The sequence below is a fragment of the Dipodomys merriami genome, unplaced genomic scaffold (genome assembly GCF_024711535.1).
Source record: "Dipodomys merriami isolate MVZ:Mamm:240054 unplaced genomic scaffold, mDipMer1.0.p SCAF_9, whole genome shotgun sequence".
NCBI classification, from domain to species: domain Eukaryota; kingdom Metazoa; phylum Chordata; class Mammalia; order Rodentia; family Heteromyidae; genus Dipodomys; species Dipodomys merriami.
In genome coordinates, this window is record NW_027206512.1 from 13236984 (window position 1) to 13257510 (window position 20527).

General features: G+C 37.7%; 1 protein-coding gene across 8 annotated transcripts in view; it reads left to right on the forward strand.

Annotated features, from left to right (window-relative positions):
• The window catches only part of Wdfy3 (WD repeat and FYVE domain containing 3), a 272242-nt gene that overhangs the window by 192398 nt on the left and 59317 nt on the right, over nucleotides 1-20527 (forward strand). For all 8 annotated transcript variants that reach the window (XM_070012519.1, XM_070012518.1, XM_070012515.1 and 5 more), the window contains 9 exons: nucleotides 1830-1964; nucleotides 2842-3021; nucleotides 5433-5666; nucleotides 12244-12343; nucleotides 14047-14207; nucleotides 15690-15919; nucleotides 16911-17020; nucleotides 18471-18653; nucleotides 20203-20360. In XM_070012519.1, the coding sequence (XP_069868620.1) occupies nucleotides 1830-1964; nucleotides 2842-3021; nucleotides 5433-5666; nucleotides 12244-12343; nucleotides 14047-14207; nucleotides 15690-15919; nucleotides 16911-17020; nucleotides 18471-18653; nucleotides 20203-20360 (1491 nt within the window). The remainder of the gene's footprint in view (nucleotides 1-1829; nucleotides 1965-2841; nucleotides 3022-5432; nucleotides 5667-12243; nucleotides 12344-14046; nucleotides 14208-15689; nucleotides 15920-16910; nucleotides 17021-18470; nucleotides 18654-20202; nucleotides 20361-20527) is intronic.

Below are 20527 nucleotides of genomic sequence, written 5' to 3' on the forward strand. Positions count from 1 at the left end.
GTGTCTCATGCCTATAATCTTAGCTACTTGTAAGACAGATCTAAGGATCAAGGTTCAAAGACAGCCCAGACAGGAAAATCATGTCACTTATATCTCCAATTAATCACCCAAAAGCCAGAAGTGAAGCTAGAGTGCTAGCCTAGAGCACAAAAGCTCAGGGACAATGGTCAGGCCTTGAGTTCATGCCCCAGGAACAGAAAACCAACAACAAATAATAATAATAAATGGAGTGAACTGGCTGTAATCTTGGCTACTCATGAGGTTGAGTCAATGGGGAGAGAGATATGAAGCCATGCCAGGCAAAAAAGTCCATGAGACTCTTTTTTTTTTTTTTTAATTTTATTTTATTTGTGAACATACTGTACAGAGGAGTTACAATTACATGGGCAGGATAATGCGTACATTTCTTACCAAGCATTGCAGCCTCCTCCTTTGTTTACCCTTCACATCCCTTCCCAGCCTCCCCCCTCCCCCCCAATCCCAATCCTTCTCCTCCCCCCCCCAACCCCCCCCCCCCCCCCGCACCGACGTTGTAAAGCTCTTTTTGGACATGACAACTTGTACTTCTCATTGTTGCAACAGGTCCTTATCCTTAAACAACTGTATCCTTAAACAACTGGTTTTTCCCCATCTCCTCCACAAGTTATACTGACATCAAATATAGTGAAAGCAGGGGTTACACTGTGGGGGAGGGACATACAAAGCAACAAAGAGATAATCTTATAAATGCATTAGAAACACATGCATGAAAGAACACTAAGAATTTTTTTTTTTTTTTTGGGTCCGGTCGTGGGGCCTGAACTCTGGGCCTGAGCTCTGTTCCTCAGCTCTTCCGCTCAAGGCTAGCACTCTACCACTTGAGCCACAATGCCACTTGCGGCTTTTTTCTTTTTGCTTATGTGGTGCTGAGGAATCGAACCCAGGGCCTCAGGCATGCAAGGCAAGCGCTCTACCACTGAGCCACCTTCCCAGCCCCCCATGAGACTCTTAAGTCCAGAAAAAAAGCAGCAAGTTGAGCTGTGGCTCATATGGTAAAGCACCAACCTTGAATCAAAAAGACAAGCAAGAGCACAAGACCTTGAATTAAAAAACCAGTTCCATCACCAAAAGAAAAAAAAAGGGCACAATTTTTGTGCAAGTTCTAACAGCGTTTTAAATTCCTTAATGATAGATAACACCTCTGTTTGGAAAACAGTAGTTTTATTTTACAAAGATTTAGGAATTTAACTTTTGAGTCAATTTGGATTCTATCCAATCCCATTCCAGCAGCTGACAAAACCTTTTAAGTAAAATCGCCTAGACTGTATTATATGCAGTCAGGGTAAAGATTTATGTTTAAAAGTTTGCTTTTGCCATTTTTGAAATACATGGCATCATGAACATACAGTATTATATAAAACTGTTATGAATAAATCTCCTCACTGATTTTTATTTTATCAAATCTTATTTGCAAGTAGTCCAAATTTGAATTAGTACATTGCTGACAATGAAGTTAGTTTATCATGCTTTTTAAAAGATCCCACTTAGAATCATTACTTCTGTAATTTCTTCTCTTTGCCAGTTAGCGTGTATTTTGCTTCTCCTTATTATATTTAGAAGACAAGATAGAAAGCAGTGTTTAAAATATAGGTGCTAGCTAAGACAAGATCATATATAAGTATAAAAATGAGTGGAACAGCCAAATAGGGGGTTATCAGGTATTCATCTCTTTACCATGTTTGTTTTAAAAGACTAATTTCAAGTATATTTTAGAATACTAAACTTTATAAGGGTCTCTCCCTGAAAAAGAGTTCTTTGTGACTAATCTTTAATCATGTTGCCCTCTACAGTTTGACTTGGATTCCATATGGACATTTATCTTTGGGGTTCCTGCCTCCAGTGGGACTGTGGTCTCCTCTATCCACAATGTGTGTACAGAGGCTGCTTTTCTTTTGTTGGGAATGCTTCGCAGCATGCTGAATTCAGTAAGTTGCTGGACACTGGGCCTCTTGATCATCTATCTGCCTGTGGGTTGTTTTTAAGAGAGGAGTCCATTTATAATTTAGTGTACCTATTGATTTACTATATAGTTACAGTAACCTCAGACTGTTTTGTTATCTCTACTGTAAGGACAGACCAGATAGTGCTAAGACTACATACTAGAGAAGGGATGTAGCTTGGGTAGTAGAGGGAGCCTGCCATGCATGAGGCCCAGCACTGCAAAATAAAAAGAACCACCAAAAAGAGACTGAAGTTCAATTTCTGGTATATCAGATGTGCTAACTCCTGTTTGCCTCAGTTCTTCAATGAAAAAGCTGCTAGCAGAATTTACCTGGTAGCCTATTCATAAAATCCATGGGTGCTTGATAGATGAGAGTTTCTTTTTAAACATTAACTGATATTAAGTGAATATTACTGATCATTACCTTTGTCATTGTATTATCCAGTGCTTAATAGTATTGTTCTTGGTTTGTACATAGTGTGAGTTTGAGAAAGATAAATGCATTGTTCATCATTTATCTTACTCCTAACCCTCCGTTATTATGTACTTGGGGCAGTATTGAAGGTAGTAGAGCCACTAGGTTCCCAGCCATATTTGGGTGTAATATGAAGAATAATCAAAACCATTGACGTGAGTTAGCTCAGCTGTGAGTACTATAATGAATAGACATCCTGTCAGCTTCTAGAGGCATTGCTTTTATTACAATTAACTTTTAGATTTATTTGCATTTGTCTATACACATGTTTTATAGAGCTGTGGATCATTGATACCTACTATTTCAGAAGAGTGGTAGATTTTAATGTAATGTTTAGATACATCAATTTCTTTAACATACTATTTTTGTCTTGTCTCTATTTCAGCCATGGCAGTCAGAAGAAGAGGGGTCTTGGCTTCGAGAATATCCAGTAACCCTGATGCAGTTCTTCAGATACTTATATCACAATGTCCCAGACCTTGCCTCCATGTGGATGAGCCCTGATTTTTTATGCGCCTTAGCAGCAACTGTCTTCCCCTTCAATATTCGACCTTACTCAGAGATGGTAGGAATTGGGGAGGAAAATGTCAAAACTGGAATTAGTCTGTTCAATGGTTAGCAGATCTTTTTTGACTATCTTTTAAGTTTCTGACCAAGTTACCGTTTCATAACTTAATATGCCACTTCTTACATCATTGTCTGGTGTCTAGCTCCCCATACACGCCTTCTGCTTTCTCCTGAAACAGTAATGAACTCTACTTTCTGTTTTCATTTATCATATTTTTGTTAGTAATTTCCTTCTCTAGGCAGTTGTTGATTCATTTATTTCATGAGAAAGTGACTACAGAATTATGATAGATTTTTTCCCTGAGAAGTTGTTATGTCACTCTTTATTTAAGGGGAGCTCTATAGTTGCTTTCTTTTTTTTTTTTTTTTTGCATATTCTTTTTTTTTAATTGTGAAAATACCGTACAGAGGAGTTAGAATTATATAAACAAGGTAATGAGTACATTTCTTATCAAGCAGATGCTTCCTCTTTTGTTTCCCCTTCCCTTTCCTTCCCATCTCCCCCCCCCATAAAATATTTTTATAGGCAATAGATTTCTGGTCATGCAAACTCTTTTCTCATCTCAGTAAGTAGGAATTGTCTGGATTTAATTTATACAGTTAAGTAACATAAAATTTATAGCACATACTGCTTTTTTTTCTCCTGCCCTGCTTTTCTTTCTTTCTTTCTTTCTTTCTTTCTTTCTTTCTTTCTTTCTTTCTTTCTTTCTTTCTTTCTTTCTTTCTTTCTTTCTTTCCTTCCTTCCTTCTTTCTTTTCTTTCTTTCTTTTTCTTTCTTTCTTTCCTTTCTTCCTTCCTTCCCTCCCTCCCTCCCTCCCTCCCTCCCTCCCTCCCTCCTTTCTTTCTTTCTTTCTTTCTTTCTTTCTTTCTTTCTTTCTTTCTTTCTTTCTTTCTTTCTTTCTTTCTTTCTTTTTCTTTCTTTCTTTCTTTCTTTCTTGCCTTCTTTCTTTCCTTCTTTCTTTCTTTCTTTCTTTCTTTCTTTCTTTCTTTCTTTCTTTCTTTCTTTCTTTCTTTCTTTCTTTTGTGTTCATTTGTTTGTTTTCTTGGTTGGTCATGGGGCTTGAACTCTGGGCTTGGGCACTGACCTTGAGCTCTTCAGCTCAAGGCAAGTGCTCTACCACTTGAGCCACAGTGCCACTTCCAGTCTTCTGGTGGTTAATTGGAGATAAGACTCTGACAGACTTTCTTGCCCAAGCTGGCTTTGAACCACAATTCTCAGATCTCAGCCTTCTGAGTAGCTAGGATTACAGGCATGAGCTACTGGCACCTGGCCTGTCCTGATTTTCTTATTCATTCAATTTTTATTTTTCTTACTTTGTACTAACAATAGAAATTTTTTAGACTATAATGATACATAATATAACTACCTTAGTCCTTTAGAAGAGATTTTTATTAAAACAAAGGTATTTCCCCATAGCACTTGAGGATATTTCATCTCCTATGATTTCCTATAGAGTCTCGAATAAACTACCTCCTTCATACTGCATTTTTCTATATATAAAGATAAAATACTCATTCTAAGTTTTTTGGTTTTTAGTTTTTGTCAGTTGTGGGGCTTGAACTCTAGGCCTGGGCACTGTCCCTCAGCTCTTCAGCTCAAGGCAAGCGCTCTATCACTTGAGCCACAATGCCACTTCCAGTTTTCTGAGGAGTTTATTGGAGATAAGAGTCTCACAGACTTTCATGCCTGGCTGGCTTTGAACGGAGATCCTCAGATTTCAGCCTCCTGAGTATCTAGGATTATCGGCATGAGCCACCAGTGCCCCGCTTCATTCTAAGTTTTTGTGGAGATTTTTAAGAGAAAAATAAGTATGACACAGGACCTTAACACTCTTGTTTACAGTTTGGTAATTCTCACTTTGGGTAAATATGAGAGCTTCCATGTATATTTAAATAAATACATTTTCATAATCAGCATTTTTAATCTATCTACTAGTCTCTCTTTTCCATTTGGGTCAAAATTGGGAATAGTTTTTTGTTATTTTGTTTCATTATTTTGGTTTTGTTCACTTACAAAAATTGGGTGAGCCTTTTGGTACTACATTTATGCCAGATTTCTATCTGAAATTTTGTGACATTTGACTTTTCCTTAGGTAGTCTTGGAAAGTACAAATATGCTCATCCTCATTACTATTACTTCATTTCATTTAAGTAGTTATCCATCATAGATTTGTAATCCACATAAAGTAGACAAGACCATATGTTTAGTAACTATGACATATGGTGCCAGGTTACTCGTACCTTGAAAGCCAGGATCATGTGAAATAGAATGGAATAATGTGCTGAGTGGCTTAACAGGAGGTGAAGACTAAGGAAATAGTGCTGTTGCTGCTGCTGCTACAGTTTTATTTTTAGGAAACACAGTAAAAATGTCATGTAGGATCTAATGTGATTTACTTGTTTTCACAGGTTACTGATCTTGATGATGAAGTTGGATCTCCAGCCGAAGAGTTTAAGGCGTTTGCAGCAGACACAGGAATGAACAGGAGCCAATCAGAGTACTGTAATGTGGGCACCAAGACGTATCTGACCAATCACCCAGCTAAAAAGTTTGTGTTTGACTTCATGCGGGTCTTAATAATAGACAACCTGTGTCTTACCCCGGCCAGCAAGCAAACTCCACTGATTGATCTTTTGTTAGAGGTAATGACAAGGAAATGCATAGACATCTTCCTTGCATTGCTTTTTAATTGAAACATTAAAAGTCAGCTGAGTTATATGCCAGATACTTTCAGACTTCTAATTTTTCCGAGTTACATGTGGTCAGAATATACCAAAGGCTATGAAAAATTTAATTCTATATGTGTTTTAGACCCTATCAGTTTGTTAAAAATTTTTCCATTTCTTCAAGCATTTGCTTCAGTCCTTTATCATTACTCTTTAGGATTTGGAAAACTTTCAGTGATGGGCCAGGGAGTAAATACTTCAGGGTTTTCAGTCATGATAGTCTGTATCGTAATTCTTCACCAGAATGATTATAGAATGAAAGGAGAGCTACAGACATTAGTAAGGGCAATGAGCAGCATCACTGTTTCAATAAAACTTTTATCTATAAAACTCACAGGCTGGATTTGGCCTACAGGCCACAGTGTGACAACTACTTCCTAGACATTTATCACACTCACCTCCTTACTACGGTCCTGCTAACTCATCATGGCCATGTATTGTTCCTGTTACTATCCAGGGTAGCCTATGATACAGTGTATTGCACATTGTGGTTGCTCAGTATGTGCTTACTGAATTTTCCCCAACGTAAACAGACTTCTGGTTATACGGATCAGCGGTGCATCAAAAAATGAGAGTAGCTCTGAGCCTTCACTAGCCTCACTGCTGGTTCTAGAAATTAACCTTCTCTGAAAACCATTTAAAAGTGTTCCTCGAGTGGTGAAGATGTGGTTCAGTGATGGAACGAGTGTTCTGTCTAGAATGTACAAGGTCCTGATCATAAACAGCAACAAGATGTTCATCTAGAAAAATCTCTAAAGAAAATAATGTAAAATCTCTTGACTACTCATGTTCTTTTGGCTAAGTCATATAAATATGGAATGGATTAAGGATCCAATCTGTGCAGACTGCTTTTCTCAGAGAAGTGTCCCATATGCTCTCAGAACCAGGGAGCTCTCTGATCCCTCTAGTGGCAAATGTAGTTAATCTTTTTTTAAAATAATATTTTATTTTATTATAAAGGTGATGTACAGAGGGGTTACAGTTACATAAGTAAGGTAATTAGTACATTTCTTGTCGAACAGTGTTACCCCTCCCTTGTTTTCTTCCACTTTCCCTCTCCCCCCACCCCTGCCCGGCAACCCCCTCTTCCCCAAGTTGTAAAGTTCATTTCCAACATAGTATCTTGTGAGCTTTTGCATTGGTTCACCCTTTGTCTTTTGTCTCACTATTTTGTTATTCCCCTTCCCATCCCCAAATCAGATAAACATATATACAGATATATATATATATATATATATGACAACAGGGTACCAAAATCAAAAAGAGATTGCCACCTTACACCACAGATGGTATAACCTAATTCTTGTAAAAATATCTCAGTTTGATCAATTAAAAGAAGTCACTAGGGGCTGGGAATGTGGCTTAGTAGTAGAGTGCTTGCCTAGCATGCATGAAGCCCTGGGTTCAATTCCTCAGTACCACATAAACACAAAAGCCAGAAGTGGTGCTGTAGCTCAAGTGATAGAGTGATAGCCTTGAGCAAATGAAGCTCAAAGACAGTGGCCAGGCCCTGAGTTCAAGCCCCAGGACTGACCAAAAAATAAGTCACATGTAATTTAAGGACCAGTCATGCTAAGCCTTTTAACTAAGACTGCAGTGTTTAATATTGGCAGGAAAAAAAATTAGTTTTCTCAGTAATCCGTATGGTAGAATTAAAAAGCATGACTGAATGAGCTTGTCCCTTTTGCAAACTTTAAAAAGCTCTATAGGGCTGGGAAGATGGCTCAGTGGTAGAGCGCTAGCCTTGCATTCATGAGGCCCTGGATTCCTTAGCACCACATAAGCAGAAAAGGCCGGAAGTGGCGCTGTGGCTCAAGTGGTAGAGCGCTAGCATTGAGCTGAAGAGCTGAGGAACAGTGCCTAGGCCCAGAGTTCAGGCCCCACAACCGACCAAAAAAAAAAAAGGCTCTAGGAAGAGATAGTCATTATCTTAGTATATAGGGTAAAAATTTGAATCGTGCCATGAAAAATGCAAAATAGGATGAAATTCAGAAGAAATATGTTTAATAAATGGTAACTGGGCAAAATAAAAAATATATTTAGGAAAGGTATAGAATGAGTAGATCTATATAGTAATAGTTACTTTCAGGTTAACAGGAATCTTAAAGCTAATTATCACAGATAAATAATATAATTTATTTTGCTTTCTATACTATTCAGTGGGAAGAATTTGGTTTGCATTGTTATAGGCACTAATCGCTCTTTAATAGAACTGTGCCACATTGAACTAAGGAACCAGGAGTGGTTGGATTCAGTCAAGGAGAAGCAAGGATAGTCAAGAAGAAGCTTCCAGATAGATCACAAACTTCTTAAAGTTACAGACCCATTTTCATGTGTCCTTCAAATTCTCTTAAAGTTAGCACAGTTCCTTCATATAAGCTGTATTTTTTAATCATTTAACTATTAACTATATCTTGTGAGTTTCCAAACAGCAAGGTACAATGAACTACTAAAAAAGAAAGTTTAAAAAAAAATTAAATTAATTATCTTGCTGGGTACTGATAGCTCATATCTGTAATCCTAGCTACTCAGGAGTCTAACATCTGAGGATCATAGTTTGAAGCCAGCAAGGCTATGGAAAGTCTGTGAGACTCCACCAAATTCTACCCCCCAAAAAATGACATGGAACTATGACTCAAATGGCTGAGCACTAGCCTTGAGCAAAAGAAGCTCAGGGACAGTGCCCAGGCCCTGAGTTCAAGCCCCAGAACCAACACCAAAAAAAACTACTTTGAAGAACTCCATATACCTATACAATACTTGAACAAAAATATTGAATGAAATCATTATGATCTGTGTCTTCCTATAATACAAAATCTATATATGATTCTTGATATTAGAATTATGAAGTCTTTATCCCTGAAGAGATTCAGAAGAAGAATGGTACTGTTAGTCTCCAGGAAGGAAAAGTCTGGAACTGATGGTTTGGGGTGTGTTAAATATACACCAGTCCATCTTCAGTCTCATAAATATAAGGTTTTGTCCTAGGCCTACCTACTTACTTCAGTATATCCCTAGACAGGCATGTGAAATGACCTATTTTAACAGTCTCTAAAAATAAAAGAATGTCTATACACATTGGCATAAGTGTAATGCTAAGGCCTAGTCCAAGAAGTCAGTTGATGCAAGAGAAAGTGTGTAGGATTAGGAACCAGAAATATCTGGACTTAAATCTGTTGCTGTTGCTTGTTACATACACATTTTTTTACCTAAGCTACAGTCATTCTTTGAACAATAGAATTTTTTTAAACTGTGTCCTCTGCAGTGTTATTATGAAGGTTAAATGTATGTGTATCAGCAAAAAGTATTTTGAACAATTAATATGTGCCAGTTACAACTTTGGCCAAGTTCAGTTGGCCTCCATCTTTATAGTTCATCCATCCATAAAATAATGTAAGAAAAGTGCCTATGCCTAAGAATCACCGAGAATAAAACCAGATGATGCAGATAATAATTATAACACAGTACCTGGCGCCCAAGACATAATCAAATTTAAGAGGGTCTAGTCACTCTTATTCTAGCTCACATTCACATCACGCATTGCCACTACTTGTGGAGGACCAAATGGACATACTTCAAATGAACACTGCCATGTCTGTAGAAAGTACAAGAAATCAGATCAAAGCTATTTTTGATATATCTATAAGCAAAGATAATGGAACCATGGTGTTAGTTAGAGCACATGCTTCTCAGGTACCATAAACAGCATTCTGTAGTCTCATGAGTTCAGTACATTCTTCCAGTTCTTGTCTGCAAGACTCTCCATTGTCACACATGATGGGGAAGCCCATACTGGCGGACTGAAGGAAAGCAAAGAAGCAGAACTCAGTGACAAAGTGAGCTAAAAGACAACTCTGAGAGGAAACCAGTGAAAGATCTTAGTCAGAACCAAGAAGTTCAGAGTCCTCTTTAAAGTCGTCCAGCATATGGCAACAACAGAACAGAGTGCCAAAGGCCTTCTGCCCAGAGCCACACCACTCTCTCTCTTAGGCAGCAGTTACCCATGGCTGCCTGGCCTATGTACAAGACTCCAAAGTAGTGTGGCATTCCCAAGACCTCAAACAGGAGACAGTGATCCTGTGAAGTGATGGTTGCCTGTTTTTTTTTGTTTTTGTTTTTTAACCAGGAAGGCAGATCTAATGGCTAGGGGCCAGAGCAGGTCACAGTGCTTACTGTCTTCGCTATGGTTGTCTGTGGGTGAGCCAACTTTATCTGAAAGAAAGATTGTAGCCTACATTCTGTGTGTTGTTCTGTTGTGCATTTGTAATTTCACTATGGAAATTTTGGTAGAATGAGTTCAGTGTCCTGAGCTTTAGCATTTAAATTCTCAGTCTGCTGTTCATCAGACATGCTTACTCTCTTTTTACTTGGCAAGGACAGGACTGCCCAAACAGGACTGCCCATGCAGTATTAGACCAGTGAGGCAGGACTTGGTTCATATTTTCCACTGACCATGTACTCTTCTGTTCAACAACAACAGGAGGCTGATGATCTGGCTCAGTGGCAAAGAGTTTGTCTTATGTGCACAAGATTGCAACATCTTTTTTTTTTTTTTTTTGTCACTCGTAGGGCTTGAACTCTGGGCCTGGGCACTGTCCCTAACTCTTCAGCTCAACGCTAGCACTCTACCACTTGAGCCACAACACCACTTCTGGTTTTCCTAGTGATTTATTGGAGATAAGAGTCTCACAGAGTTTCCTGCCCTGGCTGGCTTTCAACTGTGATCCTCAGATCTCAGCCTCCTGAGTAGCTAGAATTACAGGCATGAGCCACTGGCGCCTGGCTACATTATTTAAAAAAAAAAGAAAAGAAAAATGATAACAGAATTTGTTAAGATTAAGGACTATATGAGATGTCCTTTATATTTTCTCAAATTAGTTTAATGACAAACCAAACTCTGCAGTAGGATTCTTAGAACTGTTACTAGATCCCCATACTTTGTCATTTTAAAACAAAAATATCATGTAGCTCAGTACCTGTGGCACAGGCCCTTAATCCACACTACTCAGGTGGCTGGGATGAGGGAAGAAGAACTGTAGTTCAAATCCAGGTTACAGAAAAGCACACTGGAGACTTTTCCAAAATAACCATCAAAAAAACAAAACCTTGCTAGAAGTGTGGCTCAGGCAATAGAGGCTCTGATTTCAAACCTTCGTACTAAAAAAAAAAAAAGTGTCATGAAAAATTTTAAAAAGGACTCAAATTCTGGTAACTGATACTTTTGCTCATTGATTAATGCTCTACCAACTGAGCCACGCCACTAAACCCAAAAAATTACAACAAAAAAAATGTTCATTCAAACTTTGCTTTAGCTGTGGGCTTTTGACTCCTTATGTTAAGATATTTGATCTCACTTTAGAACTCACATTTAATTGCACACTTAAAAACTTTAAAAGTCAAAGAGTGTTCTAAAGCTGACTTGTAACATGGTCATAAACATAGTTCTGGATCTGCCTGCACAAACTCAAGTGTGCTATTTCACTTGTCTACAAAGCATCCATTTATACCTATACAAATCAAGAGCTTTCTGACAGTGTAAGCTGATCAGTAGTGTCAGAAGCTTGGCTGAACCACCTAGCATTCAGGAAAGATGGGGGAAGGCTGTTTGTTCTCATTCCTTGTGCTCAGTACTTACTAGGTTACATTCTTGAAAGTTAGGCACCAGATTGTCTTCTCTAATTGCTGATAGACATGCTCTCAGAGGATATGGTTGAACTCTGCCCATAGCTTTTGCTTTAAGCCATCTTGTACTTCCTAAAACTGTTCAAAGAGATATTACTTTTATGTGTGGTCAACTATCCACAGAGGATATTTCTCTCCAGCAAGTACAGGAAAACAAGATCCTGCTGACAGTCTACTCTGCTTCCTTTTACTGAGAATAAAAAGCATTATAATCTGTTTTCTCCTTTATATCTATGAAGCTTAGAGCTAAATTGTGTGCCTAGTTGCTTTTTGTTAGAAATATATCTCTCCCCATTTCTGTATCATCTTGACTATTATGTACTTGGACTTTTGTATTTTAATCATTGTACGATTTATTTTATATGTATTTCTTTATAGATTGGTTAAGTTGCTGATATTTGATAAAAGTGATGAAAGGATATCTTTTGGAAGTATGATAGTGGCATCAAATATTTATGAAATACTTAGCATGTGTAGAGTAGGAATTTAAAAGAATGGATTCAGAGAGTATGTGTATTACTGATGATTTTATTGCTAGTTGTACAAAAGGAGGGTGTCATTGTGACCTGTACACACATGTAAACAGTGTGGCCTGATCAACTTCTGTCACAGAGATGATCCATAGTCTTTTAATTTTATAGTAGTAAAAATAAGAGAAAGATTTTAAGCACATATGTATTTCTCATGTCATTTTAAAAACTTTACCAACAGTGTTTTTTTCCATCTTTTTGACACATTTCAAAATGTAAATATGGTTTGAACCCGTCTTTGTATAGTTAATTCTATTTATAATTCTGTTTGACTGATCTAGGCTTCCCCTGAAAGATCTACAAGAACACAGCAAAAAGAATTTCAGACTTACATTTTGGATAGTGTGATGGATCATTTGCTTGCAGCTGATGTGTTATTGGGTACGTCTCTGTTTTACTTTTATTTTGTAAAAGTGTCTATAAAGCACTGTCCTCTAGCTTAAGTTGAATCACTGGCATTGTCTGTCTTTAGGTGTAAAGATAACTCAGGTCTCTATTCTGTGTAACTTCATTTCTTTCCTCCTCTTTTAATCTAATTTCTTTTATTCAATGCTATATTTGTTAGCTTTATCCATGTTTTTGCATTTAGCAGACATCCATTTGCTTTTATTGTTATATAATCTATCGTGAATATATAAATTTATTCACTTTAACATTGCTAGACCTATGGAAGGAGGTTTCTAGTTTGAGATAAATCTAAACAAAGCTGTTAAAACAGTCTTGTTCACAGGAACCACATATGTATACATTACTTGCATATATCAGTTGTATATATAGCTCAAAGGTAAGTGTCAAGTCATATTTTGCTACTTGTCCTTGACAGGTAAGATTAATCTAGAGTCAAAATGAGGCCAGGCACATTGGCTTAGTCATGAAATCCTAGGTACTAAGCAGGAGGAGATCAGCATAATCATAGTTTGAGGCTACCTGGAGGAAACAGTGAGATTCCCATCTCAATAAGCTCAATGTAAAAAAAAAAAAAAAGAAAAGAAAAGAAATAAGAACAATGAAAATGGGAGAAATAAAAAAAAAAAAAAAGCTCAATGTAGTGATACACAATGGTGGTCCTAGCTACAAAGCAGGCTACAGATGGGAAAATCATGATCTGAAGCCTACTCTCAGCAAGACCTTACCTGAAAAATAATGCACACACACACATACACAAAGGTATAGAGATGTGGTAGAGTGGGCCTGTCATACCTTCACCCCAGCTACTTGGGAGGCAGAGATTGAGAGGATCACAGTTCAAGGCCAGTCAAGGCAATTAGCAAGAACTCATGTCAGCAAATAAGCTGCTGTGCACTCGCACCTGTAATCCCAGCTCCTCAGGAGGCTGAGATCTGAGGATCTCGGTTCAAAGCCAGCCAAGGCAGGAAAGTCCATGAGACTCTTATCTCCAGTTAACTACCAGAAAACCGGAAGTGGCGCCATCACTCAAGTGATAGAGTGCTTGCCTTGAACTGAAGAGCTCAGGGATCAGGGACAGCACCTGGGCCCAGGTTCAAGCCCCAGGACTAACCACCCCCCCCAAAAAAAAAAAAAATCGTGATAAGTGGATTGTGATCCAGGTTGACCTGAGATGAAAACAAAAAACAAGATCCAGTGTAAATAAAATAATGCTAAAAGTACACAGTGCTTGGGGGTGTGGACAAGTGCCAGACACTGAGTTAAAACCTTGGTACTGCAAATAAGGATGAAGGGGAGAGGAGGGAATGAATATACATGTACACACAAAAATGAATAATTGTGCTTAATGGAGCAATTCTGAGTTACATGAGAAAAGTAGTAAAATGTTGAATCCCCAGAGTTTCTGCAGTGGTGCAGAGTTTCTACTGTGTTTCAGAGGAGGCTGACGGGTGGTGTTGGAGCAGTGTGTACAGAGCAGCCACTGAAGACACTGGGGCTATCATACAGATTGGTCATCATGGTAGCTAGAGGCCTCCTCCCCTCAGTGACTCTGCTTCATTACAGTCAAAAGTATACCCCAGAGTAGAGCTTTGACTTTTTTCCCCTTTAATACTCACAGAGTCTGTTTTTAGTTAATACACTGACTTGTAGATTTTTTTTTTCCTACTGGAATTTAGGGGAAGATGCATCTCTGCCTATTACAAGTGGAGGAAGCTACCAGGTATTGGTGAACAATGTGTTTTATTTCACGCAACGTGTGGTGGACAAGCTTTGGCAAGGCATGTTCAACAAAGAATCTAAACTTCTTATAGATTTTATAATTCAACTAATTGCACAGGTAATCCATCATCACTCTTAGTTGTAGAATACATGTTTTCCTTTTGAAAAAATGGTCCTCTGCTGTCAAAATTGTTGGAAATAAGTATAACTAATAAGACAATGAATATTAACATTTAATATAAGGCTAAACGTATTAAAAGTAGATAAGAAATATACTTTTGACCCCTTCCTTTTTGTCAATAGCCTGTGCCAACTAGTAAGTTCTCTAGTTCTCTTAAGCTGTGGTCCTTCTCTTACTGACATTGCTGTTTGTGTGCCAGATGCAATTAAATTAATACAGCTCAATAAATATTAATGCAATTTGATAGAATATTCCGATTGATAGAATCTGATGTTTTTACCAAGTGGTACTTCAGTTTGTAAAGACTTCATGAAAAGTTGATACTGAGGAAATATTCTCTTGTCAGTTGAAACTTTATAAAGTCCATTGTAGTCTCTATTTCTCATTATTTTTCTTGTGCACTGTTGAATAAGAAAGATTAGTCTGGTTTGACACAAGTGATTAATCTTATTCACCACATGATGGTAGAAGTAGAAAATACCAAGGGGAAACGAAGAGGAGGCAACAATGCTTGATAAGAAATGTACTCATTATCTTCCCCATGTAATTATAACTCCTCTGTATGGTATTCTCACAATAAAAAAAGAAAGAAATAGAAAATATCAATATTGTATTCTGTTAACACTAAATGCAAGTACACAAGTTCTCTTTATTCATCTAGTAATCCTTTAAGAGATATATCTGGATTGTCGTGGAAGTACATACCTATAATCCCAGCTGTTACAAAGGTGGAAGTACTAAGATCATTTAGTGAAACCCTATCTCAAAAATAAAAATACAAACAAAATGACAAAGGATATGTCTCTAATGGTAGACAGCTTGTCTAACATGTGGAGGTTCTAGCTTCCCAGGTGTGAAAGGTGTGTCTATTTGGCATGCATGCATGCATGCGTGTGTGTGTGTGTGTGTGTGTGTGTGTGTGTGTGTGTGTGTGGTAGTAGTAGTAGTAGTAGTAGTAGTAGTAGAGAAAAGAGAGAGAAAGAGATCCATTGTTTAGCCAAGGTGAGGCAATGAACTAGACCATCAAAGTTTTTTTTTTACTTGGCACTGGAGGCATGGCTAAAGTGATAGCCATTGTTGACATTCTCTAAAATTTTATTTAATTTGTATCACCAGTTTTGTACAGTGATCAAAAATGTACTTGGTAGAAACTTCCACCTAGATGACACTTGATATATTTTGTGCCAGCGAGGAGTGTGAATGGCTTTTTCCATGAGTTCTGTTACACATGAGTCTCTTCTTTCGATTTTACTTGAGGGTCTCATGAGTTCTGAATCTATAATAGCAAGAGCTCTAGTACCTGTTAACATCTCTAATACTTAGTGTGGCATTGCTATCAAAGGTCATGTATGGATGATAAGCAAGCAGGTCTTCTATTTTTTGTCCATTTTTCTAAAAATATATTTTTCATGTCTTTAGTCAAAGAGAAGGTCACAGGGATTGTCGCTGGATGCGGTTTATCACTGCCTCAACAGGACCATCTTGTATCAGTTCTCACGGGCACACAAAACTGTTCCTCAGCAAGTAGCTCTCCTTGATTCGCTCAGGGTCCTTACTGTAAATAGGAACTTGATCCTGGGACCTGGAAACCATGACCAAGAATTCATTAGCTGTCTTGCTCACTGCTTGATTAATCTACACGTTGGAAGGTATATCTTGCCTGTTGAATTTGTTTTTTATACTTATACAACTTTTGATAATTTTATTCCTTTCATCTGTTCTATTACTTTATGCAAAAGATAAAGAGCAAATGTTGCCTTCTTTTGCAGTATGAAGTATCTTTGTCCTTTACTTTTTCACATCTAAATTTTCCTGTAATTACTGTATGTCACTCATAATTTTTCAAAAAGGAATTTGTTGTTAAGCAAATAAAGTATATATTGTTGGAGGTCAAGAAAAGTGAAAAAGGAAAGTTCAGTGCTGTGTGAGAAATGGGAAATAAATATTTTTCTATTTTTTGTTTTGATCTATCTATGCAGATAGATCCTCAGTGTCTGCTAACGGCCAGTCATTGAATTAGTGGCTAGAATAAAACAAAAGATAGATTTTGGTTGCCTTCCTGAAGGGAACATAGGTAACCAAGGGCAATGTACTACACAGAGAGCTCTGACAGAAGCAGCCCAGTGCTTTGGAAGCACATCTTGGGGGAGCTCCTGTGGAAGTGGTCTGGGGCTGTTGAGGGGCAACCTGAAACCTGGCTTTCCTGTGTCTCTGTCTTCTCCCACCTGAGAGGACAGGAGAATGGGGACAAATGCTCCAGAGAGAAAGAGCTATCTGTGTTACTGCCCAGACGGAGGAAGAGCATGCAAAATAGGGAACCCACAAACACAGGAAAAGGACACAGGCATACCAGGAGAGTGCTCTTTTTATAGTTTTGATCTTAAAATGTTAACAACACTCAAACAGCATCTTAGATATCAAGATGAAAATCTTGATTCTGTGTATTAGTTTGATTATATTTAATCAAGTGAATTTTGAGATCGCTCTTAAAAATGACATCTTTGTGGTAAACTAGAAGTCTTAAGAATCTTGTCTGCCAATCATGCAGCTTTGTGATGGAGCTAGTGTTCCTATGTGTCTGCAGAGAAATTCAGTTATAGTTCAGTAGTAAGCATTTTCCCTCTGACTTGAATTTTTCAGCAACGTGGATGGATTTGGATTGGAAGCAGAAGCCCGCATGACCACATGGCACATTATGATCCCCTCTGACATTGAACCAGATGGTGGTTACAGCCAAGATATTAGTGAAGGTAAAATTCTCTCACTCATTTTGGATATTTTGTTGTTGCTTTTCATCTCTAATTTTTAATATACAACCAAAACCAGGACTTCAAAATCCACGAATATTGCAACTATTCTCCCAGCAGGGCAGTTTGCACATGCCACTGCTCACAAAGAATACAAAATGAGTCATGAGGAAGTGCAGCTGTGGCTCAAAGTGGTAGAATGCTAGCCTTGAGCAAAAGAGTTCAGGGGCTGCACCCAGGCGCTGAGTTCAGGACCCACAACCGACCAAAAAAAAAAAATATATTAGTAATGTTTCATAGTAATGCCAGTAGATGTGATGGGATTTACAAAGAGTTGGCATTGTCTGTAAAAGAACTGCCTGAGGCAGTTAATACTTGAGGCAAGTTGTCAGTAGTCTCATTTTATTCTCTTTTTAAAGATCCATTTCCAGTTAATCCTGTAAGCACTACACATTGAAAGCTTCATGTATATTGTTTTATTTCCATTCTTTCAAAGCTAAAGCTGAAATCACTATAGTAGTGTTTGTCTCCCAGGAATACCATGTGGCAATTTGGCATTCTGTCTTTTTTTCATTCATTTAAGCAATTATTTATTCACTTCTCTACAAAAATTTCTTGAACCCCATACTGGAGAGAATACAGAATTCTCACAATTGAGTAGAACTCAACAGTCTAGGTTGTTGCTCCCCATCAGTATCATTGGTCCACAATTTTTCCCCCCTAGTATCCGGGGATTAAATTCAAGGCCTAGTACTCTCATTTACCTTTCTTGCTCACAGCTGGTGCTCTACCCTTTAGCCATGCCTCCAATCCCATCAATATCACCGGGGATCTTGGTAGAAAAGCAGATTATTTGGCCCCACTCAGGTCTATTGAATCAGAAACTCTGGTGCTGGCACTGGGGGTCTGTGATGATAAGCAATACCTCCCAGTGATTCTGATGCTTGCTGTCCAAGAGTCAGACCAGTTAGCAAGGCATCCAAAAGAATATATTTAAATTTATAATCTCTTTTGTATTGTAAAATACCAAAAAACAACTAATGTAATTTCAAGCTCCACTTAAATATTCATATCTAAAACTTCCTTTTAAGGGACTGAAGGTGCTTGACTCTCACAGATGGCACTATGCCAGCTGCTGGGACTGAGGTGGAGAAAATTCTTCCTAGAAGTTGCTAGATGATTAAATCATACATATAGTTTCCTATTTTATAAATAAAAATTTGGTATTCTACATGAACATAAAGATTTTTTTAAATGTTTCCTAGATGTCCAACTGCTTGGAATCCTAAATTTGGGTTGTCCATATAATCCTCTTCACAGAACTGAATATAATTTGGGCATTTTTTAAAAACAATTAAATTCCGTTGTTAAAGTTCCTAGACATAAAACATGAAAAAAAAGGAAAAACTTTGTTTTGTGATTTGATCATTCACCTGCTCTTTTCATTTTCTAGGGCGTCAGCTGCTCATAAAGGCTGTCAATAGAGTTTGGACTGAACTGATTCATAGTAAGAAACAAGTCCTGGAGGAGCTTTTCAAAGTGACTCTGCCTGTAAATGACAGGGGCCATGTGGACATAGCCATAGCCCGACCACTCATTGAAGAAGCTGGTCTGAAATGCTGGCAGAACCACTTGGGTAAGGAGGCCTGCAGTGGTGCCCAGCCATCATCCTAGATATGTAATTAAAACATTCTTAGAGGAGAGGAGCTGATAGGAAAATACAGCACAACCATTCTGGGTGGTTTGAACTGAGAGTGGGCTTTCCTGCTTATGCTTTTCTATTTTAGCTGCAGTGTATTACACACAAGGGATTTAAAAGTGTAGAAAATAATGCATTGCTCACACCTTTAACATGGTCATTGCCTTAGTTATAGGTTTACAGTCTTAAATCTATAAATATCAGTTGGTACCAAAATTCATTTTTCTTTATCATATTTGGTACAAATATGCACACATTTTGTTATAGTAGTACAATGTGGTAAAATTTGGTTTGGTCTTCTAGACACTCTACTGGTATTCTATAATGAATAGTGTATATAATGCATAGATTTTTGAAAATCCAAAATATGCCTAGCAAAAAAGGTTCCGAATGAGGGATTATAGATATTTATTAACATAGAAACTCCATTTCAATAAATTTGCTTATATTGAAGTTGTGATACTTTGACCAAAGCAAAGTTAATATAATAATTCTCACGCAGTTATCCATAACAAATTACCTGTGAATAAATTTTTGACATCTAGAAGGATTATTTATATCTATAATATGTGCAATATATATATATTTTTTTTTTTTTTAATTTTTTGGTCGGCCATGGGGCTTGAACTCTGGGCCTTGAGCTCTTCAGCTCAAGGCTTGCGCACTACCACTTAAGCCACAGCGCCACTTCTGGTTTTCTGGTGGTTTTAATAGTCTCATGGGCTTTCCTGCCCAGGCTGGCTTTGAATCATAATCCTCAGATCTCAGCCTTCTGAGTAGTTAGGATTTCAGGCATGAGCCACCAGCATTTGGCTTAATATGTGCAATTTTTTAACACGGTCTCTTTATCTGCTGGGGATGCATCTCAAAGGCCTACCTGTAGTGAATGCCTAAAATTACACAGGACCAGCTCTTATATATGCTGCTACATCCTGTACTTATGTACCAGTGATGATTTTTTAACGTACAATTCAGGCATGCTGAGATATTTAAAATAAGTAGGAATAGAGTAGAATCATTATAACAGAACTACCACATTGAATATGGGCTTCAAAATATCTTGATTCCTTATTTCATTGTAGTGAAATAAAAAAACAAAACAGATAATGGTTGGCAGCTATAGTACTAGATTGTGGATTGTAGCCATAATGCAAGAGTATTAGAAGTAAGACTATGAGATTGTAGAGAGAGTAGCTCATGGTGGGAGGGTGAATTATTAAAAAACAGGAACAGGAGACAAACACAGCCAAGTATTTATTTTACACATGTCATCAAGGAAGTGGGAAATTGTGAAATGAATCCAGAGGTAGAAGAAATGGGTTGAGGGAAAGAAATGAAAGGGTCGACTCTAACATCAAGAATCACTGAGAACCCTTAGATAGACATGTTAAATTGTAATCAGAAAATTTAGAATTTAGAAAATAAAAAAGTAAAAATAAATAAGTACATGGTGAAAGTATAAAATAATCTAATCTTCATTCTTTAGCCCACGAAAAGAAATGTGTAAGTCGAGGAGAAGCCTTAGTGCCTACCACACAATCCAAACTGTCCCGTGTCAGCAGTGGCTTTGGTCTTTCCAAGTTAACAGGATCAAGAAGGAATCGAAAGGAAAGTGGTCTTAATAAACACAGTCTTTCCACCCAGGTACCTTCTCTGGTTTCATTGATGATAATAGGAATTTTTATTTCAAGGTTTAGTTATAGTGTCTTGTATCATACTATTAACATGTACAACCAGAAGGTTTGGAGTTTTTTGTATCAGAAGAAAGGTTGAAGTGCTCCCTACATTTCCAGGAAGTTCTCTGATTTATT